Source organism: Purpureocillium takamizusanense, chromosome 2 (genome assembly GCF_022605165.1).
Source record: "Purpureocillium takamizusanense chromosome 2, complete sequence".
NCBI classification, from domain to species: Eukaryota; Fungi; Ascomycota; class Sordariomycetes; order Hypocreales; family Ophiocordycipitaceae; genus Purpureocillium; species Purpureocillium takamizusanense.
Genome location: NC_063069.1, coordinates 2,552,868 through 2,575,716, shown reverse-complemented (window position 1 = coordinate 2,575,716; position 22,849 = coordinate 2,552,868). Strand labels below are relative to the sequence as shown.

Here is a 22,849-nt window from a genome sequence, read left to right as displayed (position 1 = left end):
GTTGGAACTCCAAAGTTGACTCACAACCTACACAACACACATGTATGCATATGCGTCAATTGATCTGATTCCTCTGATTTGTATGTGGAGAGCGGTGAAGAGACTACAGGGGAAGCAGTCACGCACGCTCTTGTATGCACCCGTTATGCCACTCTCCATCGCAACAGGACCGCCAACACTCCCAAGCATCGCGATAGGGACCAAGTTGCAAGTCCGTGGTATTTACACCTTTGAAAGCACCTCTCGCGGTGCGCCACCACATCCTCCCACCTGCCAGCCATTGCTCCGCCTCCTCAGCAATGCCCCCAAAACGCCGTTCATGCTACTCATCAATGCTGCCGCTCCAATGCCGCTACCCCCTCCGCCAGCTTGAACGCTCCTGAGTCCTGCCGTGAAGCCCCTCCATTCCTGGTATCAATCCGTGTCCAGCCCCTCCTCTAATCTCATGTCCACCACAGTCTGTATCCCTAAACAGACGTCTTCATGGTCCGGATCTTTGGCGACGAAATGTTCGTCTCCGCCTTGCGCTTGCCCAGCACGGGCTCGGGCGTCCGTCGCGATGTGCCCGGCGTGCCCTCGCGATCTCTAGTCGCCTCGGCGTGGCACGAGGCATGATAGGCCCGGTTGCCCACGAGCACGGCGTCGAGCCATACCCACTCCTGAGCCGTGTCCAGCCACTTGTTCTCGAACCGCTCCTGGCAAATGGGGCACACCGTGTTGATGCCGCTGCTGGGGTCTGGGACGGGAATGTACTTTGGTCCTTTGTCGACCTCGACGTTTTGAGACGCCGAGTTGTCCGAGGTGCCTACATGGTCCGAGTCGATGACCTCACGAGACTTTAACCAATCCTACGACACGTTAGCCACAACATGATTCTCTGGCAGAACTCCTGGGTCTCGACATACCTGGCTGTCCACGTACCAGCTCCGGTGCGTGCCCCTCTTCTCGGCCTCGGTGCTGCGCTGGTGGACTCGGAAATGCCAGTCCATATGTGCCATTTTCCTCTTCCTGCCCTCTTCGTCGGTCCGGAACCTTCGACCGCATTGGGTGCAAGGTGGCCCCAACTTATCGTAGAGAGCGGCAACTGCGTCGGGTCGGAATCTACATCATCAGGTCAGCACTCGTCGTGTCCGGTAAGACCGCCGACTCAAAACTCACTGAGACTTCAACGCGGCCGGGCTGAGCCCGGGATCAACAGGCGGAGCCAGGCCGGTCAACCCCTGGGCCTTTGCCGAGGAGAGCAGACTGGCAATATTTGGTGGCAGTATCGAGGCCTGCGCAGGGGGGGGCGGTGCCACAGCCGGGGCTGCGTTTGGCGGAGTCGCATTGGGAAGCACGCCCGCTTGGCGAAGCTGATCGAGCAGAGACAATGCGCTCGGTGCCTGTGTCGGAGCCGGCGGCTTTGTCTGCTCGGCCTGAACCGGCGGCGGCGGCGGCGAGCGTATTGCCTGGCTGGAGTATGGAGGATTAGGCGTCGTGTTCTGAGGCGTGGCCGACTGCCGCGACAGGAGAGCTGCCAGAGCACCGTGACCAAGAAGGCCGTCCAACGTCACCGGCGCGTTGCCAGCCGGCGCTGGGGTTACAGAAGCAGAGTGCGGCGCTGCAACATGTGCCATCGGCGGTACGAGTGTCGAGCCTTGAGTAGAGCCCGGGGCCGACGCAGGCCTCAATGTTACGGCAGCAAGTTCAGTTACTTTGTTCTTAATGAGCTCAAGCTGATCCCGGGGAAGACTCGTCCGCTGCATCACCCCCTGCAGGTCCAGCAGCGCTTTTAATCTGTTCTGAACCCCGGCGTCATGCGGCTTCTGCGTGAACTCGGCCTTCATCGCGACAATCAGGTTTTGAATGTCATTGCTCAATGTGTCTACGCTTATCCCGACCGGAGCCGGAAGCCCCTGTCCGTACGAGCCGGTATACGGAGGCTGATAGAGGGCCTGAGCGGGTATGCCGGGCTGAGGCGTCAAGTGTGGTGGATACTAGAACGGCGTGCCAGGTCAGCGCAATGGACCGTACAGAAAGATCCGGGACACATACCTGCTGTTGCTGCTGTTGCTGTACGGGGAAACCAAAGGCAGCGGGTGCTGTCTCCCCAGGACGACCGCCATTAACCGACTGTTGAAGAATGTGAGGAGGGTACGGCCCCGCTGGTGGAGGTTGTCCTTGTCCACGCATGGCCGGCGGAGTCGGCGTGTTTCGATTCGGGAGCATGGCAGACCGCGGTCTGCCGGGAATTGGGCCTTGCGGAGGCATGCTCGCCGCCCTCGCCTTCATCAGGGCGTTCTCGATGGGGCGCACCAGCTCATGAGAGAAGACGGGGCGGGTGTCCATGGATCCAGGAACCGGGTCCTTCCACGTCTTGAGCATCTCTTCCATCTTGCGGCGTATATTATGATCGACGACGGCGTACGACTCCATGAATGTCTTGAAGAGGTTGCGGCCAAAGTACAGAGTGTACGGCGTGCCAACGTTCTTGACGATCGAGTCCAGAACGTATAGGGCGGGGAGCTTCTTGTTCGGAGCAGCCTGTACCCACGTCAGCTTGCAGTCAAGGGATTCGAACGTTGCACAGCGTCTATCTAGCCGCGGGAACGACGAAGGCATGTGGGCGGCCAGCGGGCCTCGCCGAGGGGATATCATACCTTGAGAATGTGCTGCTGGAGCACTTCGGCGATGGCCAGGGCATGTTCCGTGTTCTCGCGAGCAATCACAGTCAAATTGCTGATTTCGAACCGCATGTTCGACGAGAGGTCCTCCAAAGCGTGGCGGTAATCCTCCGCCACTTCCTCCGCGTCGGACGACATGGTCAAAGTGGATTGGGACTCCGAGTTTAGAAGAGCAGACAGTGCGATTGCCGAGGGCCGCACGAGTGACAAAAAGAGGCGTGCTCGACAGAGCCAGGTTTCAGTATACCGGCCGCTTTGCAGGTCGCCGCGACAGGTGCGAAGCGAGACAATGAACAATAGGCAGGCAGATTGTTTAGAAGCGGTTCAGGTTTATTCCACAGTGCCTTTCCAGGCCCGGGCAGCCTCCACCACGTCTAGAACCAACCTCAATATCCCAGGACCACCTTGTAGCGCCTCGTAAAGCTCAGGTTAACACCATGCAGGGTTGTTTTGAGAGGACGGCTGCTTTCTACAGGAAGTCGCTCGTGGGGTCGGGCAAGCGCCGCAGCCACAGCACGCTGCTTCGGGGGCCACCGCGTCGGGTGCTCCGAGATGCGAACCGGGCGTCACGGCGGTTGCCAAATGGCCAGGTGATTTTGTCACAGTCGTCTCGGAGGCCGAGGTTGCGGCGAAGAGGAGCAAGGGGACGGGGAAGAGTCGGGCGATGGGCGAAGGCGATGATGGGAGAGAGATGTTTGAGCGTCGAAGCACCAGCGCTCTGCGAGGAATAAGTGGTCGCGTGTCACGTGGGGGCTAGATGACAGCAGCCCTTTCGCACTGTGCACTCGCCACGAGCGCCCATATGACGCACAGTGCTAGGTATCGTGCGGGAAATCACTCCAACCAAGACAGACCGCGGCGCTTTGATGCGTGCTGCGCGTAACGAAGCCAAACAACACACAAGGTTTGCGCGCGGCTGATGCTAAATTACAAAGTACAACAACAAAGAGAGTCTTGTACTGTCCAAGTACGGGGTATTTCAAAGGAAACGCAATCACGCAACGCCTTTATTTCTGTGACGCCCTGACCCAATGCCCGCCGCGGCTTCCGCCTCCCCAAACCTGTCGGCCCGTCCGTTCGGCTTTGAATGGCGAATCTAGAAGCGCGATATGTGCGCCGTGGAGTAGTGACTGCTGCGCCCAGTGTGCATGGGGTGCAGCGCCGTGGCAGGACGCTTGAGCCCCGGCACGATGGGGCTCCTCCGGTCCTCATCCACGTCGGCGTCACGCTCGACATCGTGGTGAGCCTGGAAAGGGCCACTGATATGGGGTCTGGGCTTCTCACCATCGTCGCCCTTTTTCCAAAACATGGACACGAACTTGCTTCGCGTTTTCTCGTTGCGCACGGACGAGTTGGTCCGCGCGCTGGTGGCATAGTCGGGCAGCGACTGGCGGCGCGGGTTGGCGAGCGAGCCGTCGGACCGGATGTCCCGCGAGGTGATGCCCTCCTTGCCGTCCCGCCACACCAGCGCGGAGAGGATGTTGATGAACCCAAACGTGATGGCGAGGATCGACGACGCCAGGACGAGCTTGGCAAATTCGGAGCCCATGTTGTCGGGGTCGTAGGCGGGCCGGTTGAGGTTGCCGAGCATGTCGCAGCCGATGGCGACCATGCCGAAACCCAGCCAGCCAAGACCGTGTTCCCTGGACAGCACCGGCCAGGTGCTGCTGAAATAGTCTTTTATGATGCCGAGGAAAGGGGCCTCGGCGACAATGAGGACGATGCAAAGCACCGACGTGAAGAAGTGGGAGGCGCACTCGAAGACAAAGGTGTCGCGGGCCTTGTCGACCTTGATGATGAGGACCCAGCACGAGGCGCCGACGGCGGCCAGCGTGACGATGGTGAGGACGCGCAGGGCCTGGAGGACGACCATGCCGATGCCTCGGAGCGAACCGAAGCTCATGCCGAACATGGTGAAGGGGAGGGGGACCGTGGTCGGGTCGCGAGATTCGCTGTGAGGCTGGTCAGACTCTGTAGCCATGGCGGGATTCATTGTGAGGAAACTTACAGAGCAGTGAGAAGACCGTCCCTCGACGGCGAAAGTTATAAGAAGATTAGTTTGCGGGTTTGAAGCTGACTTGCAGGCTTCGGGCTCGACGCAACGGCACGTCGAGGCACTTGAGAGAAGAAAAGTTGGTGTTGGTGATGAGGATCCAGTCCTTGAGAAGGAGACGAGTAGGGAATGTATGCTGCTGAAGGTGAATGCAGGAAATGCTCAAGAGAGGGAAGGGAAGAAAAAAAGAGAAAAGAGAATATAGAGGGTGATCTATTGTTTGACTGCTGCCATTGTCGACCACATGAATGGGAGGTGCGGCGACCACGGCGCGTGGGCCCGGCACAGGTTCTTTAATACCAGCGCAACCGTCGCAACACAAACGACCAAGCGGCATGTGCCTACAACGTACGTATTGCAAGTAACTAGTTCCGGCATCATGCCGACCCAGCCTGGGAGCACGCCCGCTCCAGTCACAGGATTGGACAATGGACGCCGTCTGAAGCCCTGAGCACGACAGAGTCGGTCCCATGGCGGCTGAACGGCGAGAAGCAGCGGCAAGAAGGGTTCGGAGCAACGAGATCCAACCAGTCCCCCGCAGCGATGCCGTCGCAGACGCACCGGCGAGGGCAGCGTGTTTCATGGACCCCGAGGCGCCTGGTCGCGACGCAGAGCGGCCTTAGGGGTATGATCCATGACCGCGATGGCGAGGCGTGCGCGCCTGAGAGCTGATGTGGGGGAGCGAGCATATCATGGTTATCATCGCGCAAGGGGCGCGGGAGGAGGCCCTGCTCGAGACCCAGGCGGTCCAGCGGCCGCAAACATGATCCAATCGCGGAGTCGTGGAGCGGATGGTCTGGGGAACGGCACGACGTTTGGGGCCTTGTCGTGACTCGACATCGATTGGGCGCGAGTGCGCAAGAGCGTGTTTCAGCGACAATGGCCCGCTAACCGCCAGCCAGACGGGCGCCAAGGCACCTACACCTAGGTACGGATGGATGCAGTGCAGAGCTGCTGTGGCGAACTGCCGGCGTCTGCACGGACGGACGAAAATATGTCCAGGCACGTCCTGAGGGCGCGTTTCCGGTTCATCATGCTGCGCATGAAGTCGTTTGCTGCAGATTCACGCAAGGTGCGAGCCTGTTTGTCTTCATCACGTCCAGTGGAGGCTTTGGGATTCAATGATGAGCGGCGGGGACAAGGGGCATAACTACGAAGTACGTAATATAGTGATGCGCGTGCAAGCTCGAACCACGCTTCCGTTAATGAAATGGTACGCTGATCCATCAGACGATCTCGTGCTTCCAAGGTGCAGCCGTACTCAACGCGGCTCGCATCTTGAATGCAGCAGTCAGGTGTCTCATACAGTATATAAGCCTCAAAATAATAAGCCGCCGGCCCCAGCTACAGGTGGTGCGTGAGCAAACAACCCGCGCGCTTATCAGGGCAATCATTTCAACGAACATTGCAATTAAACCACAGACGCATCGGCCCTTGGGGTCGTAGCCGAGCCATGAACCATCCTGCACTCGCCCGTGTCACCCGTGACCTTCATGTTCCCTTGCGCGGGCGCCTACGTGAATGCCGAGATTCACCGCCGCCCTCCCCGCTAGCCATCCTGTGCCAGGCGGCACAAACTACTGAAGGCAACAAACCTACCTACCAAGTTATGAGTTTCAAAATAGCTGCAGCAGCAGCAGGCGGCATTTCCGTGAATCCAGGGGCTCGATCCCGTCGTGAGCGAGGGTCAACGAAAGCGGTTGTGTCAAGGTGGAGCAATACCTAATGGAAGCCGCCCGCCCCGTGGCCCGACAATGAGCGCCCGGGCGGCCGCTGTCAGGCCACGGAGCGGCCCAGCGCCGTCCCCGCCGAGGGGTGCCCCCGTACGCCACCCCACCACCCGCCCGTGTCTACCTAAAAGGAGGGAACAGGTTTGGCGGTGGGATGGACCCGACGTGACGCCGGATAGGCGATGGCCAGCTGAGGTGCTGCTGGAACGCCTGCTGGAGGGAGGGCACCGCCACGCTATTGTGAAAGGTGGCGCCCCATTGGCTCCCCCCGCCGCTCAGTCCTATAAACCTCTCATGGACCAGCCCCAACGACGGGCCTCGCCCACGGCCACGCTTCACCCTTTTTTTTTCCCGCGCCCTCTCTCCTTCCCGCGCGTTCCAAACTCGCCCCATCATCAACCGGCACCCAACGCAGCCCGCCCGCCTGCGCGCTCGAAAGCATCAACCATCATCTCCCGAAGCGTATACCCTCCTGTCCCACGCCATGGCCCGCGGCAACCAGCGTGACCAGGCTCGCGCCAAGAACCAAAAGGCCCAGGCCTCTGTTGTAAGTCGCTCGCCCACCTCAACCCCCCTCCCGTTTCTCTCTCTCTCTGTGTGTGTGTTTGTCGCAACAGCCGAGAAGAGTCCCCGCAGCTCCTTCTATTACCGAGCAACCGGCTTTCGCGCGCTCCGTGGCTTGCTTGCGCGCGCACACACACACACACCAGAAGTCTTGGGGCGCGGTCGTGGACCTGCCAGACGAAGAAGACGGCGACGCTGACCGACGGGGCCCCTCCTCGCACGACGACTGCAGAAATCCAAGAACAGCATGAGCGGCACCGAGTTTGCAAAGGCCAAGGAGGCGGCCGCCGACATCATGCGCCAGAAGCAGGCTGCTGGTACGCCGACCCATCAACCAACCATCCCCCCTCCTCCCTCCAACTCCCACTCCCTATTCCAGCTCCCGTTTCCACTCCCCTCCCTTCCCTTCACGATGCTGCTTCTTCTGCTTCTTCTTCCTCTTCTTAATTGCTACCCTCGCGCACGCGCATATGCTGCTCACCTGCTAATACACGCCTAAACATACAGCGGAGGCCAAGAAGGCAGCCGAGGCTTCTAAGAAATAAAACGGCCGCCCAGCCCAGCCGACTCGCAGCAGCAGCAGCAATACCAGCCAATCGCGCACCGAGAGCGGTCGACCGCCCGAAGACAGCCTCACCGGTCAAATATTGAACGACTCGGATTGCCGCGGCGCCGAGCAGCAAGCGAGGGAGGGGACGTTTCCTTCATACGTCCACAAGCAGTTGGAGGGACTCTTCATTTACGACACTTGGATAGCGATGGCGAACCGGAGGTGCATGGGTATGAGCTGCGCTTTGTAGCCACACAGTTAAGTAGGCGTTTCTAATATACACGATTCTCGTGACGGTTCCGTGATGTACGATGGCGCCTCCGCGTCGGCTCTGCACGACTTGTAACCAAGATCGAGTCACCTCCCTGCCCTAGGGACGTGGCGTAGGTCACACGGCTCTTTAGGCACGACGTAGCTTTTGCCTCCCAGACATTTCCATTATTTGCATCGAGAAACGAAAATACGAACCAGTCATATGTAGTGCGTATACACTCTCGTCCGTTGAGGACGCAGAGCAGGGCCATCCAGGCAACCTGTCAAAGGGAACAAAAAGCTACCGGCACCACCTGCGCTCTAGTATGCAAGGGCCGACCACGACCACCCGTTCTCGCCTCATTTTCTCATCGCAGCCATGTTAAGGGGCAGGGCACCTACGAGCAGTGTCAGTATCTTGTCGGTGGGCGCGGCTTTCAGGGTGTCTAGTCACTCACCTCCCATGCCACCAAAGGAGCCGACGCCTTGGTTTTGAGCTGGGAACGCGCCGGACGCACAACTCACGACGCAGCTGCAGCTGCCGTCGGGGTTGAGGGTGCCTTGGCCCGGGGTAACGGAGCCGTTATTGTTGCCAGCGTTGTTGTTGTTGCCGCCGCCGTTGCCGCCCCTGTTGCCGCCGCCGTTGCCACCGGTGGCCCCGGGCGCGTTGGGAGATGTGCCCGAGGGCCTGCCACCGTTGGATCCGTTGCCGCCTGCGATGGGCGCCGCCTGGCCGGTGCCGTTCTGGGCAATGGCTGCGGCCTGGAACTGCGCGTGCGTCTTCTCGGCGGTAGGGTTGAGGGAGAAGGCCATGCCCTTTCCGCAGTGGCCTTGTTGCTTACAGTAGAACCCTACAGAGTGGTGTCAGTCTTCCGTTTCTGGGTCTGAGTGCCTCCACTCCGTCTGCTTCTGCTCCATCTCCTCTTGGTCCGTGACTTACACGTTGCGTCGGTGGTCATGACTTGCATGGCAACCTTTGGCGGTGGCGACACCGTGCCGTTGGGGTTGGGCACGAAGCCCGAATCCATGCCGCCAGCCATGGCCACGCATGGCTTGGCAAACGACGACTGTGTCACACTGTGACTCTGCTGGCCGAACTCGAACTCGATCATGTCGCCGACCGGGACGTTGTTGAGCTCCTGCGGCTGGAAGGTGAGGCCGCCGGCCCCGCCGACCTTGACCGTGTGCGTGGCCCGGGCTCCGGCGCCGTTGGTCTCCCGACCACCACCACCGCCGGCGGTGACCGTCTTGGTGACGGTCACAGCTTGGTTGATAGTCGTGGTGGCAGCGCCGCCTCCCGGGTTGGCCCAAATGATGACGACGTCGGTGCGCGAGTTGACAGTGATGCCCGCGCCCCTCATGCCCTCGATGACGGTTACGCCACGCTCATCGAGGATGTCGAGCCCTGCCTTGTCATCGATGGCACCGACCTCAGACCGGGGCGGGAACACATCGCGGACCTTGCGAGCGAGTGCCACTGGCGCGAGGGCCAGGCTCAGTGTTGTCGAGAACTTCATGGCGGGGTATATGTTGTGTCGTGATACTCGTGAATTATCCGGTAAATATGCGCCTGTCAAGGGATATCAAAGCGCGTTGTGTCGGTCGGGGTGAGGGCCTGCTCGTTACAAGTGAGGTCGACGAGAGAAGGAGAGACGGAGAGCTGGCGCGATCTAACAACGAAACACCCGCGAGGGGAGAGAGAGCGAGAGATTGGGGAAACAGAAACCTCAAGACCTAGAAACGAGCGGAGGCAGGCAACAAAGATATATCGAGGCCTAGACGACGGCCCAGGATGCCTCCATCCATTGTCGTCCCATGTTTCCCGGCCCCCCCCTTGACCGTAAGGCTTCCGGCCCCTGGACGAACCACGCCAAGTCCAGCCGCGCCCCTTCGTCGTGGCGACTCCGTGTCGACTGTCGACTGTCGAGACGCCCGTGCTTGCCGGTCGATCAAGTCATTTCGGGGTCGCGGCCATCCGGGCTCTAAGTGACGGGCGCGGCGCCGTGTAAGCCCAAGGGACCGCGGGGAGGATTCTGTGACAGGTCTGTCTCACATCGCGTTTTGGAGTTGCTCCCTACCGAGTGCTATCCTAGTCCCTTCCCAAACGGGCAAGAGCGCGGCTGGCTCTTGACGTTGTGGCTCCCGGCCAGTCTTTGGTCGCAGCCAAGAGCTTTGAGAGGAAAATAGAAAACTATTTTCGCCAAATCGATAAAATTTGCAGCTCCCAGGGTCTTTTGCGTCAACCTTGGGGTACCGCGATGGTGCGTGAGTGGTGACACATTGCTATAAATTCGGGCGTGTCCAGTCGGTTGTGGAGACTGGAAAAGCGCCCGCCAGCAGTGAGTTATAAGCCATAGCAGACAGACTCGGCACAACCACAGGGACGTCCTGCGACAAGCCTCTCGACCGACAGTCCCTGCGATCTCTGCAGGCAGAATTGATGGGGAAAGAATCCCGTGGCTGGGCTCGGGTACCTCGTCGCACTCGCTGCCGCGTCCACCTGAACGTGCTACGGCGGCCTGCGCATGGGGCACATCCGCCAACCTCGTTCACACTCCCCTCGGCCCTGAAGAAATGGTGGTGTGGCTCAAACCGCCCAAGCCGCTGATGAAACACGGCCTCTTGCGCATTGCGTCGACGCTACAGAAAAGCACTGCCCGCGGCTTCTTTCGCTCGCGGTCGCACCAGCAGCGTATTTATCTTGGCTTTTTCGGCCGATTGCGACCCTCCTCTTCGCGCGGCTCTCCGCAACCCTATCGGCGGCTATCATGCCGTCTGGCTGGAGTCTGGACGACAGCTTGTTTGGCTTCGTGGGGAATTGACAGGCTTGACGACCCCGTGCTTCGTTCGGGGCCGCTACTTCACCTACAGCAGAATGCAAAAATTCGTCCTCCAGATGAGTTTTACATGGTATCTTATTATCGTCAACCCCAAGCGTTGTCTGTTCTGGCGGAATACTCTGCCGCACCTTGCAGGGCCGCTACGTTCCCGCTGTGTCGGCCGTCCGAGTTCGACTCGTGAATATGTCAACCGGAGGTCTGCATTCATCTCGTAGTCGTAAAGACTTTGAAAACTGCTTCAAGCAGTGGGACCTTTCACTTCATCCTCAATCGGCATCGTTCTCGCCGAATGCCTGTGGGTGAAACCATCTTCGGACCGTCCGAGGAGCCACCACAACGATGCCCACAGTCTCGGCACGGCGGCTGCAGTGTAGCGACCGCTGCCGCCCCAGCGCCGTTCATCCGTAGCTGCACAGTCGTCGCCGTCTGGGCTCTTACACACGCGCGGCACGGGGTATCGGCGAGGCGGTTCCATCCTCGACATGGTGCAACGTCCCGTGTCGCAAATCTCCACCACCCGTCTTTGTCACCGACTGGACATGCGACGACTCGGAATTTCTTCGCAATTCGCCCTGCGTGCTTACTCACGCCTTTTTGTAGTCGTCGTGAGCTGCCTCCCCTGGCAGTGACCAAATCGGAGTCGCCTGAGGGGCCTTGGGCGGAGTGGCAGACGTTTGTGAAGGCAGTCAGTGCCAGTCTTACTGTTCATTCAGTTGCTTTTGAGCCTTTTGCTCTCCTTCGTAGAGGCCGGTGTAGTATCCCGCATAGTACCACGACATCATGAGCCTCTTGAGACTCTCGTCCTGGACTGGAGGCCTCGTCAGCAACCGGCTCTCGTCGCGGTGTGCCGCGGATCAAACATCTTGCGCCTTGGCGGGGCTTTCCTGCTTCGACTTACTGGAGCCCATGACTGCCTGTGGTGAGAATGCAACTGGAACTTGGTTTGTTCCGTCGTGCAGTGCCGGATCTCCCCTGCCGGGCCTCGTGTCCTGCCTCATGTCAGGATCTTCCGATACTGCGCATCGGGGATCTCGAAGCAGGGGCCAAGAAACATGATCGCCCTTGATTCGCGCAACGGGGGCAGCGAACGCACCTTTTCCGCCTTCTCGCCATTCGTGGACATGGCTTGGTCCTCGTCGCCACCCTCTAGGGCCACCGCCGCCGGCGTCCCAGCAACATGGTCATCACACTTTGAGGCCGTGGGCCTGCCTCTACGTATCAGAAAGGCATCAGCGCTGTGAGTCGGGTTTGTGTGCAGGTCCAACCCACCTTGATGACTCCTCAGCAAGAAGATCTTTGACGCTGCCGCCTTTTGCGTGGATGCTGTGGTATTTCTGGGGAGGCTTAGTAACGACATTAGTGTATTCAGACACATTCCATACCTTGTACTCCTCTAGAGCTTCGTTCCAGGAGTCGACGAGAGCAGAGTCGTCCCAGACTGCTTTGTCGTCCATCTGGTTGGCTCCGCCTCCGCGAGTTCCTGTCACGACTCACGACCAGTTGACTTGGCTCCTCCTGCACGATGCTTGAAGATCGCTCTCGGATTCTAGGAAGGACTTGTTATCAGCGGGGGTTGAAGCAGAGTTCAGATAGTCGCGTCATTTGTGTATACACCGTGGGAGTCGCGATGGTGAAGCTGCAGTTCAGCTGAGAAGACCACGCGTGAGTTCCAATCTGACGGCGGTCTGGTGCTCGGTAGGAGCCGTGGCGGTGGTGGCCCAACGCACTAAGCCCGGACGACCCCACCAGCGTCGCGGCGCCGCTGCACACCAGACACGCACCACCCTCACCGCTCTGCATCCAAGACGGCAGAATCGTATTTTTTTTGCTACCATCATCAGTGAGGTTGGCCGTTATTCTTTCCGGCGCACAACATCGCGATATTGACTCAATGGCGCCCGAACTCAGGAAGAGAAAGGGTTTGACCCCATTTTCGCACATATTCAACTTTTGCTGACCCCTCGCAGTCGCTCCCGACGCTCAAAAGAGCAACGGGGCCGCAACCAAGGCCGTCGCGAAGCAGACCAAGACGAAGCGCAAGGGTAAGACGAAGCGATACGTCGCCTCAGTGTTGTCGCATGGGCTAACAGTACATGATACAGCTGCTGAAGATGCCTCTCCGGTATCTTTAAAGAAGCAGAAGTCGACAAAGAAGGCGGAGGTCGCGGAGAAGCCCAAGAAGGCAGATAAACCCGGGAAGGCAGGAAAGCCCAAGAAGGCTTCAAAGCCTGCGCCGACTGAGGAAAAGGTCGAGGGCGAGCCGGCCGACGGCAACTCGGAATCAGAAGAGCAGCAAGAGGATGGCGGCGTTCTCCTCTTAGCCGATGAGCTGGACTCGGAGGACGAGGAGGGCGCGGACGAGGCGGCCGATTTCAAGCCCGGGCAAGACGTGGGCAAGGTGCCGGTCATTTCCAAGGAGGTGATGAAGGCCGCCAAGGCGCCGACGGGCGAGCGCGGCGTCATCTACATTGGCCGCATTCCCCACGGTTTCTACGAGCACGAGATGCGGCAGTACCTGACGCAGTTCGGCCCAATCACCAGGCTCCGTCTGTCGCGCAACAAGAAGACGGGCGCCAGCAAGCACTTTGCGTTTGTCGAGTTTGAGGAGGAGTCGACAGCCGAGATTGTAGCCAAGACGATGGACAACTACCTGCTGTTCGGGCACATTCTCAAGGTCAAGGTGGTGCCCAAGAGCCAGATACACGAGGACCTCTTCAAGGGAGCCAACCGGAGGTTCAAGAAGGTGCCCTGGAACAAGATGGCGGGTCAGAAGCTGGCCAAGCCGCTGACAGAGTCAGCTTGGGCGTCCAAGATGGATAGGGAGCGGGAGAGTCGCGCTAAGAAGGCTGAGAAGCTCAAGGCCCTGGGTTACGAGTTCGAAGCTCCTGTGCTCAAGGACGTGCCGGCGCCGCTGCCTGTCGAGAACGGCAAGGCTGCTGAGCCCAAGGCCATTGAGGCGGCCCCGGTAGCCGACGAGGCTGACAAGGAGGCGGAGGTCGAGGAGCCGAAGGCCGAGGCGAAGACGATATCCGCACCCAAGGCCAAGGCAACCAAGGCGAAGACGTCAAAAGCCAGCAAGGGGAAGAAGTCAAAGGCCTAGAGGGCTTCTCTGTAATTCAAGCACAATTTATCGTGGGCGCATGCGGCGTAATGTTTTCTTCTCATTCACGAAGTTTACGGGATCGATCTGCTACGACTTGGTATCCGAGAATTTTCTCTTGTTTGCATGTACGCGCATAAGCGAACCCGAAGCGCTCACGGAGAGTAAAGAGCAAGCAACGGGATTATGAAAGGCGAGACGATCTACTTCGCGCTCGATTGTGAACAAGCCACGGGAGTTGTCAACTTGTCCAATAGTATGATAGCGAAGATTGTTTGTAAGATGGAGAGGAGAAAAAAGAAGAGGAATCGCCTGGACGGCTGCGACAGACAAATTTTACGGGGCCAGGCGCTCTGACTAAGCCCGGTCGGTGCCCACAGTCAAACAACGGCCGGAACCCACTGGCAGACGGGACGGAAACACTCCATGGACGGGGGGCGGGATGCGAATCGGCGCACTGAAACCCGTCTTGCGACCCTGCGGGCGTAGAAAGAGTCTTTCTACGCCGCCGAGACGGGCACATGTAAACGGTGAATGGACCATCTGTGCCGTGGCCGTGTGAGAGGGATTCTGACGTGCACTTACTTTGTGCAGCATGTTTGTGGCTGCCTCGTACGAGATGCTTGGCTCGTATCCAGGCTCCGAGTTTCAATGACGAGCTGCGCTGTGGCCACTTGGCAGCACTCAACTCCCACACGGCGTCGTGCCACGAACCTACCAAGGTACAGGTAGATATTTCGTACATGAATGCCAGGAGCCACAGACGGGTTAAGAGCCCTGAGGGACTCGACGCCGCCTCGCCACGAACGCGCACCCTGCATGAGGGGAGCCAACTCGCACAACAGGAGGCCCATCAACTGAAGACAAGGGGCGCCTGGACATGCACCGCACAGCGCGCGTGCGACCATATGCATGTTCTGAGACTGCCATGGCTGACGACGACCGAGCCTTGGCCAGCTCTAATGCCAGTCCCGTCCGTGCGTGCTGTAGCATTGGAAGTGATACAGTAGCAGGTAGGTAAGTATGAAGTAAGGTAAGTACCTTACCTTACCTACAGTATTACCTGTACATCTGGGCTGTCGCTGGGAGAGCCGGTCCAGCCCAGCACGGTCGGGCGTGGTGGGCGGGCAGGCGTGGTTCGTGGCAGAATGAAAGCGCTACCACCTTGGTAAATAAAAGCTCCACGTTCCACTTGCGCTACACGTACATTATTACAGTACAGTACCTTGGTACTGGCTGGATGCTACTACTAACTTACTGCCGCCGTTGTCGTCGTCCCGCTGGACCTCACCTCCCGCAACAAACGACCCTCGTTTCCACCGTCCGACCGACTACCTAGACGCAACGCGCCAGCAACGCAACCATTGCATTGCCAGCGACGCACCGGGCGGCCACCACGCGCACCGATGAGGCTCCTCTAGTCACCGCTACCTCCCGCACGCGAATCCAGACATGTCGTCGACGGCCGCCACGGAGCCGAGCCAGGCAGCGTCCAGTCCAGGTAGGCCACGCCAGCGTCCCGGCTGCCCCCTCCCCCATTGAGATGCTGACCACGCCCGCCAGGTGCTCACGCAGGCGCAGCGCCCAAGAAGAAGGCCAACAAGAAGAAGAAGGGCGCCAACAGGACAAAGGACACCCTGCAGACCGGCAACGGCGACGCCCGCGGCGCTATCGACGGCGAGGAACCCCCCAACAACGTCGACGGCGGCGGTGACGATGAGCCGGAGTCGCCAACGCAGCCTGTCAGTGTCATCATTTGCAGCCTTGCCGCTTCCCGCAGCCCAGCACCCCCCCTGTCCATGACCTGTCGCTGACCGATGTTCCTGCAGGACGGCCCCACGACGGACGCGACCACCACCACCACCACCACCATGAAGCCCGCACCCACTGGCAACGGCCACGTTGTTCAACCGCCCGACGACGGCGCCGACTCAGACCCCACGGCCAAGCTCGATGCCATGGGCAAGGAACGCGAGGCCCTGCGCGCAGAGGTCGAGCAGCTCCGCAAGCAGCTCGAGGGCATCCAGGAGACCCACGAGCAGGAGACGTCGCAGCTGCGGGCCGACCTCGAGGAGAGTAACAGCGCCAAGGAGCACGCCGAGGAGCAGTATCAGAACCTGCTTGGCCGCGTCGAGAAGATCAAGGAGTCCCTGAGCGACAGGCTCAAGCGCGATAAGGCGGAGCTCGAGGAGGCGAGGGAGCGCATCGAGGAGCTCGAGGCTCAAAATGAGCAGCTCCAGTCGACGGGCGAGGAGTTCGCGAGGCTCAAGGACGAGCTGCAGGACGCGACGCGCGAACTGACCACGCTGCGCAGCCGCAACAACCTCTCAGCGCACAACTGGCACAAGGAGAAGGAGGAGCTGACGCGGACGGTGCAGCACCTCAAGGACGAGGTTGAGCAGACGTCCAATGCCATGGGCGAGTGGGAGGTGCTCGCCATGGAGGAGCGGTCCATCAAGGAGAGCCTAGCGGATAAGGTCTCAGAGCTCGAGGAGCAGGTCGCCACGCTACGGCAAGGCTACGAGAGCGCCGCCGCCGAGCGCCAGAGCCAGGCGACGCTCGTGGACAACCTACAAAACGCCCTCCGCGAAATCCAGGAGGCTCGCAAGAAAGAGCTGCGCGAGATGGTCGAGACGACCGAGGCGCAGCTCCAGGCGCAGAAGAGCCTCGTGCAAGAGGCCGAATCCCGTAGGGCCGAGGCCGAGGGGGTCAAGGAGGAGCTTTCCAAGGAGCTGGAGCGCACGGCGCCGTTCGAGAAGGAGGTCAAGGAGAAGAACCTCTTGATAGGCAAGCTGAGACACGAGGCCATTGTGCTCAACGACCACTTGACCAAGGCACTGCGCTACCTCAAGAAGACGAAACCAGAAGACAACGTCGACAGGCATGTCACCCCCGCCCCCCTTTTTGCTATTCCCCCTTTCTCTCGCGCAGCAAACCGCGAAATGACGAGCTTCGCCGCTGACCAACCGCCACAGGCAAGTCATCACGAACCACCTCCTCCACTTCCTCACCCTCGATCGCGGCGACGCCAAGCGCTTCCAGGTCCTGCAGGTCATGGCCGGCTACCTCAACTGGACCGACGAGCAGCGCGAGCAGGCTGGGCTCGCGCGTCCCGGCGGCTCGGGCGGCAGCCTGCGCCTGCCCATGTCGCCCTTCCACCGCACGCCGAGCTCGCCGTCCCTCAGCGCCGACCTCTTCTCGGAGCCCACGTCGGCCAAGGACAGGGAGTCGCTGGCGGAGCTGTGGGCCGGGTTCCTCGAACGCAGCGCGCAGGAGGGCGCCGGCGAACCGCCCGTCCCGCCGTCGCGCAAGGACAGCACGAGTAGTGCGGCGACGGGCACGGGTACAGGGCGGTCCGACTCGCGGCCGTGAAGAAAGGCGGCCCCGGGGGCGTGGGAGGGGGGTGCTTGGCTAGGCGTATCTGCATTGTGTACGGCGCAAGATTCTGCGTGTTTACGACGGGGGAACATGTCGCGTGGCCTCATGGCGAATGATCAGAGTAATGAATAGACGCCTCGGAAGGGACATGCCGTCCATGTGAACACTGTTTATGCAGGGACCACTGCACGCAATCACTTTGGATATATCGATGGTTCAGGGACCAAACCAGGTCTCGCTCAAAGGATGCTTTAAATTCCAGTAGTCTATGTCTATGTGCGCCTTTGTCCTTGGTTTCAATTTTTACAAAGAAGCCGTAATTAGATGGTACCGTCTGCGGAATCCTGCCGCAGCTGCTCCAGCACGCTGTGGGCGTACATGTCGGCGTCCCTGGAGATGGCCTGAATGTCGATTCTGTTTGCGAGCGCGTCGTTGACGCCCTCAATGACGTCTCGCTCCTCCATGACGTCGCGCATGAGGCGCACCTCGTGGGTCCAGTAGGCGTGGGACCGGGCGCGCAGGTCCTCGTCGCGCAGGGCCGTGTTCTTGATGATGCCGACGGCGCTCATCCTGCTCTTGGCAGCGGCGACGGCGCGGGCGGCGGCGTCAACGCGCTCGGCGGGCGAGGGCAGCTGCGCGAAGGCGCGGTTCGTGGCGGAGAGGTAGAGCAGGGCAGCGAGCAGGGCGTCGAGGGCGGCGAGGGCGACGAGGCGGCCGGCGCGGGCGCGCCAGAAGAAGAAGTCGACGTCGGAGAGGCGCAGGGCGCGGGCGTTGGCCTGGTAGTTGTAGGAGCTGACGAGGTAAACGTCGAGGGCGGCGACGACGGACGCGGTGACGACGGCGAGGCGGCGCCACTGCGCGCCCGGCTTGCCGGTCAGCGAGGGGCTGGTGACAACGGCGAGGGCGACGAGGTTGGCGAGGTGCGGGGCGAGCAGGGCGGGGAGCGCGTAATAGAAGTAGGTCCGGGGCTCGTCGGCGGTGCAGAACGGGCAGTCGGCGAGGACGTCCGGGCCGAACTGCAGGTACAGCAGGCGGCTCTCGAGGTTGACGAAGCGGGCCCTGAGGGCCTCGTCCGAGGGCGACAGCAACGACATGGTGCCGCCGCCGCCGCCGCCGCCGCCGCTGCTGCTGCTGCTGCTGCCACGGTGGCGGAGGGCAGCCGCGACGCGGGCAAAGAGCACGTCGACGGGGATCTGGAGGCGGCTCTGCGTCGCGGCGAAGAGGTTCTCGGGGGCGAAGACGGGGAGGAGGGCCCTGACGAGGAAGACGGCGGCGAGGCCGGCGAGGAGGCCGATGGCGCGGCGAGCGTGCGGGGGGGCGGGACACAGCGGGAGGTTGGCGTCGCGGGAGGCGTCGCGGACGGAGCGGTACCAGGAGATGGCCTTGGGGAGGAGGACGGGGCCGAAGAAGAGGAGGAGGGAGCGGATGCTGCGAAAAGGGAGAGGTAGGGTTAACGTTGGAGCTCGTCTTTTGCGACAAACGCGAAAGGGGAGGAGGAGCGAGTGCGAGGCACGACGTACGAGTCCCAGGAGATCGCCATGGCGGCGGGCGATGGCGTGGCGGCGACAGTGGGAAGGCAGGTAGGTGTCGCCCTGGTTTTCGCTGACCAGGGGTTTGGTGATGTCGATTGCGTGGTGGGGTGGAGGGGAGGGACAACGGCGTCGTTGTCTCGACGCTCGCGGCGGGCTCGAGGAGGAGGAGGACGAAGAGCAAGGTGGACGAACAAAGGAAGACAAGACAGACCCCGGCCGAGTTGAGGACACACCACGTCAGGTTCCCCGTTGCCGTTGGTGGGTATTAACAGGCGCGCCCGCGCTGCTGCAGCCCACCAGGGCAGGCAGCCAGCAGTGGAGGGCGGGTGCGTCAGGGACCAGGGCAGGGCGGGTGCTGTAGCGCCAGCGCCAGCGCCAGCGCCAGAGCACGGGCCGGGGGCCAGGTGGGGCCTATTGACGGGCTTTGCAGAGCCCGGGAAGTGAGGCCGGTGGCGCAAGCGCTGTGGGGCGTTCCCGAGCGCTGGGCTCAGCGGCAGCCCCTCGTCATAGCTTCCATGTCGGCCGGGATCGTGAAAGCCGTGGGGCCGTGGCCTCTCTCCGCAGGACGTCCATGTGACAGGGTCGTGTAAAGTTGTTGCGAACTACCTTCGATGCTGGAGCAGGCGCAAGACGCAGACAACTCGTCGTTCGGTCGCCTTAGATGGCCAACCTCGTACATACATTCGCTGGCTCTCATACCTAGCATCTATTCCTCACGCTCAGCTCACGACTCACGAAAAAGCGACGTTACCGCCGAGACGTCGCTTATTACATACAGTTCGATCAAACTCCTCATGCTGCCACGACAAGGCATGGGAACATCCCCCGGCCTCGGGCCCGAAGACCACGATTTCGGGCGCGAGCCGCTCGCCGGTCCCTCTCTCACTCCCCCGCAACACGAGTACTAGGCGCGGCCCCGGCCGGTCGGCCGGCACACGGAACCAATCTCACGCGCCGAATCAGGAAACGGCCGGAGCCGGTGGTGGCGGGTGCACGCCTTGTTCTTGACCCTTTTTTTTCGACGAGAGAGACGCCGCTCATGCGTGACGCGCGTTTCAAAAACGTCTTTGGTTCGTCAGCGCCCCGCGGATGGAACTAGACGGCAGGCTCTCCCCGTCGTCGTCAGCCAGTACAAGAAAGAAAAGGGAGTGTGCTGCGTGCGGCAGCTGTTGCTGCTACCGCTCGAATTGCTTAGGTTGACGCCAGCGGCTGGCGCGTCGTCAGCCACGAGGGGGGGGCTGGGGCGTAAACAAGCTGCTACGAGACGCTTGTATGAGGAAGTATTTCGTAGTTACGAAGGAGGACAGGAGGAATGCCTGGGCACCTAGTGTTGACGATGGACGGGCATGGTTGTACCCTGATGACGCTTGATGGCCATGAACGGGCAGGCAAAAAGGCAGACAGGGAAACCCGTCTTTAATATATAAAGCCCGTTGGATGTTGGGCCGCGATGCTGTGACACCCGGAACACGGCCAACTCGGCGGCACGGAGCATCACCACAACAACAGATTCGCCTCATCGTCGGCTGCATTAAAGCTCATCGTCCAGCCCACCATCATCACCATCACTCGTGACTTCCTTACACGCAACCCCATCCACGCATCAACCATGGCGGCGGCGGCGACGACGACGACGACGCAGCCTCCTCCTCCTCCGCATTTCCTCGCCGGCAAGAAAATCATCGTCGCCGGCTGCGGCATGGCCGGCCTGTCCTTCGCCATCGCCCTGCGCAGGCTCTGGGACTCAGCCCCGCCGTCCGCCGGGTCCGCGCCCGAGCTGCTGCTCCTCGACCGCGACGGCCGCCGCATCGGCCCCGCCCGCGAGGGCTACTCGCTGTCCCTGCACGGCGCCGACGCCGACGGCGGGCTCATCGCCTGCCGCGACCTCGGCCTGCTCGACGAGATGCTCGCCCGCGCCGTCGCCGGGGACGGTGCTGCGGGCGACGGCGCGGGAGGGTTTCGCATCTGGGACGCCTCCGCCTGGCGCGAGCTGCTGCGCGTCAACGCCGCGCCGCACGCCGGCCTGCCCACGGCGGTCATCCGCATCACGCGACGGGACGTCCGCGACGTGCTCATCGAGGGCGTCGAGCGGACTGACGCCATCCGCTGGCACCGGACGTGCACCGCGGCGGAGCGCCTCCCAAACGGCATGATACGCGTGCACATCTCCCCGTCCCCCAGCGCCGGCGCTGGCGATGGCCATCCTGAGCCGCCGACCACCGAGGACTGCCACCTCCTCATCGCCGCCGACGGCGCGCACAGCAAGTTGCGCGCCAGCCTGCGACCCGGCCGCGACGCCCTCCTCCGCTACGCCGGCGCCGTGCAACTCGGCGGCGTGGGCCGCTTCCCGGGGGGCCTCCCGCCGCCCCTCGATAGGGATTGGGGCATGGTGCTCACGGGCGAGGGCGCGGCGTGCTTCTTCTCCCCCGTCGACAAGACCGGCGTCGTCTGGGCGCTGAGCCGGCTCGAGCCCGAGAGCGCGCGCCCCGTGGCGTACGACCGCACGTCGGCGACGGCCTTTGCGGCGCTCAAGGACGAGGCCCTCGCTCTTGGGCGATCCATCGCGGAGCCGTTCCCCAGCGTCGTGCGCGCCACGGAGCAGGACACGTCGTTTGTGTTGCCGGCACGGGACCTGGAGCCGTTTGGCCACATCGATGCCGATGGGTCCCTCCCCCTCCCCGGCGTCGTCTTCCTCGGCGACAGCAACCATGCCGTCAGCCCGTTTGCCGGCAACGGCGCCAACCTGGCCCTCAAAGACGGCTGGGACCTGGCCAGCCGGCTGTGCGCGGCGGGTTCGCTCGACGAGGCCGTCACGGCGTACGACGCGCTGGCGCTTCCGCGGGCACGGCGGACGCTCAAGACGTCGCGCGACCGCATCGCCATGGGACACTGGACGGGGTGGCGGTACTGGCGCTTCAGGATCGTCTTGTGGTTTGGCACCTGGTTCATGTGGCTGGCTGGCCGATAGGAACGTAGGTAGGTGGGTAGGTAGGTAGCCCAGCCGCGGGACGAAGATGGTGTTCCTAATGCCTTGTATGATAAGTTGTTTGAGAGCCACAAAGAAATATCTCTTTCCCACTTCTCCCTCTTGTTGCCCAGTCTGAGCAAAACGCCAACCACCCACGAGGGGGGCACGCCGAATTACTCCTTGCCTAGAGTCTCGGGCAGCAGGTCCTCGTACTCTTCAGGCAACGGCTCTTCCTCGACCCACGCGCACACGCCTCTGGCGAACAGCTCTGGGAACTGCAGGTTCCACGGGTGCACCGCCTCCCGGACGATGGCGGCCCTGCTCTGCGCGCAGCCCGCCTTGAGCGCCGCGCCCAGCCTCCGCGTCGCCTCGACGTCCTCCATCCTGCCGCCCGTCACGGCCAGCGCCCTGGCCGTCGGCGGCGCCGCCCGCAGCGCGCCCAGCTCCACGAGGGCGATGCTCCCAAACACCTCCCTGAGGAGCGCCCCGCGAGCGTTGCGCCTGATGTCGCTGCGTAGGTCCTCGCCTACCGTCAGCCCCTGCGCCCGCCATGCCGCGTCGTTGATACGGTCAGCCAGCAAGGCGGGGAGCATACTGTGCGCCGCCTGCAGCGCGACAAGCGCGCCTGGGTACCGCGCCGCCCAGAGGCGCCAGCCGGCAAAGGGCCCGCAGCCGGAGCCGAAGACGGAGCGCACGAGGGGAGCGTGCGCGCGCGCCGTCTCGACGGCCACGAAGCCGCCCATGGACATGCCGACGAGGTGCGCGACGCCGCCATGCGCGCGCCGACGGATCAGGTCGGCAACACGCGTGGCCTGCGCGGGGATGGAGCAGGGCGAGAGGCCCGCCGATGACGAGTGTCCCGGAAGGTCTGGCACGAGGAGGTGGTAGGCGCCAAGATGCGATGAGACGAGCTCCCACTCGCAATGCGAGCTGCCTAGGCCATGGAGGAGGACGATCGTGTCAGGCTTAGAGTCGTTGAGCGACAGGTGCCAGAGCTCGTCTGCGGCCGAGGGCTGCTGCTGCTGCTGCGCCGCCGCATCGCCTTGCGCGGGCGTGTCTGCATCTGCATCCTTGGTATCGCTCATGTCGTGGAGTCTGCTGTAGACGGGCTCTGATCTCGCCGTTCTCGCAGACGTTCATCAGGGCTGAGAGAGAGGCCGAGAGTGACAGAGGACGGTGTCACCAGAGCAGCGACGGGGAAATACTCAGATGCGAAAGT

General features: G+C 61.8%; 10 protein-coding genes across 11 annotated transcripts; 4 read left to right on the top strand and 6 right to left on the bottom strand.

Annotated features, from left to right (window-relative positions):
* Positions 1-51: 51 nt before the first annotated feature.
* PCF11 (mRNA 3' end processing factor) lies at positions 52-3,348 on the bottom strand. Its single transcript, XM_047983631.1, has 5 exons — positions 2,640-3,348; positions 2,035-2,523; positions 1,159-1,976; positions 906-1,101; positions 52-848 (listed from the first exon to the last, which is right to left on the bottom strand). The coding sequence occupies exons 1-5, from the start codon at positions 2,799-2,801 to the stop codon at positions 468-470; spliced, it is 2,046 nt and encodes a 681-aa protein (XP_047839603.1). The 5' UTR covers positions 2,802-3,348; the 3' UTR covers positions 52-467.
* A 411-nt stretch (positions 3,349-3,759) lies between these two features.
* JDV02_002589 (uncharacterized protein) lies at positions 3,760-4,656 on the bottom strand (the record flags this gene model as incomplete). The annotated part of the gene is made up of 1 exon (XM_047983630.1): positions 3,760-4,656. One exon carries the CDS (start codon positions 4,654-4,656, stop codon positions 3,760-3,762), a length of 897 nt encoding a protein of 298 aa, XP_047839602.1.
* Positions 4,657-6,930: 2,274 nt separating this feature from the next.
* Positions 6,931-7,555, top strand: JDV02_002588 (uncharacterized protein; the record flags this gene model as incomplete). Its single annotated transcript, XM_047983629.1, has 3 exons — positions 6,931-6,993; positions 7,243-7,327; positions 7,518-7,555. The coding sequence occupies 3 exons, from the start codon at positions 6,931-6,933 to the stop codon at positions 7,553-7,555; spliced, it is 186 nt and encodes a 61-aa protein (XP_047839601.1).
* Positions 7,556-7,831: 276 nt separating this feature from the next.
* JDV02_002587 (uncharacterized protein) lies at positions 7,832-10,073 on the bottom strand. Its single transcript, XM_047983628.1, has 3 exons — positions 8,753-10,073; positions 8,271-8,663; positions 7,832-8,210 (listed from the first exon to the last, which is right to left on the bottom strand). Exons 1-3 carry the CDS (start codon positions 9,327-9,329, stop codon positions 8,173-8,175), a joined length of 1,008 nt encoding a protein of 335 aa, XP_047839600.1. The 5' UTR covers positions 9,330-10,073; the 3' UTR covers positions 7,832-8,172.
* Positions 10,074-11,350: 1,277 nt separating this feature from the next.
* JDV02_002586 (uncharacterized protein) lies at positions 11,351-12,106 on the bottom strand (the record flags this gene model as incomplete). Its single annotated transcript, XM_047983627.1, has 5 exons — positions 11,351-11,460; positions 11,551-11,641; positions 11,746-11,863; positions 11,922-11,986; positions 12,035-12,106. 5 exons carry the CDS (start codon positions 12,104-12,106, stop codon positions 11,351-11,353), a joined length of 456 nt encoding a protein of 151 aa, XP_047839599.1.
* Positions 12,107-12,487: 381 nt separating this feature from the next.
* On the top strand, positions 12,488-13,900 carry NOP15 (nucleolar protein). The gene is made up of 3 exons (XM_047983626.1): positions 12,488-12,571; positions 12,620-12,694; positions 12,755-13,900. The coding sequence occupies exons 1-3, from the start codon at positions 12,544-12,546 to the stop codon at positions 13,750-13,752; spliced, it is 1,101 nt and encodes a 366-aa protein (XP_047839598.1). The 5' UTR covers positions 12,488-12,543; the 3' UTR covers positions 13,753-13,900.
* A 1,072-nt stretch (positions 13,901-14,972) lies between these two features.
* Positions 14,973-17,430, top strand: JDV02_002584 (uncharacterized protein). 2 transcript variants are annotated; one of them, XM_047983624.1, is made up of 4 exons: positions 14,973-15,253; positions 15,316-15,494; positions 15,582-16,633; positions 16,728-17,430. In XM_047983624.1, exons 1-4 carry the CDS (start codon positions 15,205-15,207, stop codon positions 17,122-17,124), a joined length of 1,677 nt encoding a protein of 558 aa, XP_047839596.1. In that variant the 5' UTR covers positions 14,973-15,204; the 3' UTR covers positions 17,125-17,430. The 2 variants fall into 2 exon arrangements, with proteins under 2 accessions (XP_047839596.1, XP_047839597.1); XM_047983625.1 differs by having other exon boundaries at positions 15,316-16,633.
* JDV02_002583 (uncharacterized protein) lies at positions 17,365-18,848 on the bottom strand. Its single transcript, XM_047983623.1, has 2 exons — positions 18,651-18,848; positions 17,365-18,558 (listed from the first exon to the last, which is right to left on the bottom strand). Exons 1-2 carry the CDS (start codon positions 18,668-18,670, stop codon positions 17,451-17,453), a joined length of 1,128 nt encoding a protein of 375 aa, XP_047839595.1. The 5' UTR covers positions 18,671-18,848; the 3' UTR covers positions 17,365-17,450.
* Positions 18,849-20,271: 1,423 nt separating this feature from the next.
* On the top strand, positions 20,272-21,630 carry JDV02_002582 (uncharacterized protein; the record flags this gene model as incomplete). Its single annotated transcript, XM_047983622.1, has 1 exon — positions 20,272-21,630. The coding sequence occupies one exon, from the start codon at positions 20,272-20,274 to the stop codon at positions 21,628-21,630; it is 1,359 nt and encodes a 452-aa protein (XP_047839594.1).
* Positions 21,631-21,803: 173 nt separating this feature from the next.
* On the bottom strand, positions 21,804-22,715 carry JDV02_002581 (uncharacterized protein; the record flags this gene model as incomplete). The annotated part of the gene is made up of 1 exon (XM_047983621.1): positions 21,804-22,715. The coding sequence occupies one exon, from the start codon at positions 22,713-22,715 to the stop codon at positions 21,804-21,806; it is 912 nt and encodes a 303-aa protein (XP_047839593.1).
* Between the last annotated feature and the right edge of the window lie 134 nt (positions 22,716-22,849).

Coding starts and splice junctions, on each gene's coding strand:
- PCF11 (XM_047983631.1), bottom strand. CDS start 2,801: ATGTCGTCCGACGCGGAGGAAGTGGCGGAGGATTACCGCCACGCTTTG. Junction 1,102..1,158: donor CCGGCCGCGTTGAAGTCTCA/GTGAGTTTTGAG, acceptor CTGATGATGTAG/ATTCCGACCCGACGCAGTTG. Junction 849..905: donor GCTGGTACGTGGACAGCCAG/GTATGTCGAGAC, acceptor AACGTGTCGTAG/GATTGGTTAAAGTCTCGTGA.
- JDV02_002587 (XM_047983628.1), bottom strand. CDS start 9,329: ATGAAGTTCTCGACAACACTGAGCCTGGCCCTCGCGCCAGTGGCACTC. Junction 8,664..8,752: donor CATGACCACCGACGCAACGT/GTAAGTCACGGA, acceptor ACCACTCTGTAG/GGTTCTACTGTAAGCAACAA. Junction 8,211..8,270: donor CTCCTTTGGTGGCATGGGAG/GTGAGTGACTAG, acceptor CACTGCTCGTAG/GTGCCCTGCCCCTTAACATG.
- NOP15 (XM_047983626.1), top strand. CDS start 12,544: ATGGCGCCCGAACTCAGGAAGAGAAAGG. Junction 12,572..12,619: donor CGAACTCAGGAAGAGAAAGG/GTTTGACCCCAT, acceptor GACCCCTCGCAG/TCGCTCCCGACGCTCAAAAG. Junction 12,695..12,754: donor GACCAAGACGAAGCGCAAGG/GTAAGACGAAGC, acceptor TACATGATACAG/CTGCTGAAGATGCCTCTCCG.
- JDV02_002584 (XM_047983624.1), top strand. CDS start 15,205: ATGTCGTCGACGGCCGCCACGGAGCCGAGCCAGGCAGCGTCCAGTCCA. Junction 15,254..15,315: donor CCAGGCAGCGTCCAGTCCAG/GTAGGCCACGCC, acceptor CACGCCCGCCAG/GTGCTCACGCAGGCGCAGCG. Junction 16,634..16,727: donor CCAGAAGACAACGTCGACAG/GCATGTCACCCC, acceptor CAACCGCCACAG/GCAAGTCATCACGAACCACC.
- JDV02_002583 (XM_047983623.1), bottom strand. CDS start 18,670: ATGGCGATCTCCTGGGACTC. Junction 18,559..18,650: donor ATGGCGATCTCCTGGGACTC/GTACGTCGTGCC, acceptor CCCTTTTCGCAG/CATCCGCTCCCTCCTCCTCT.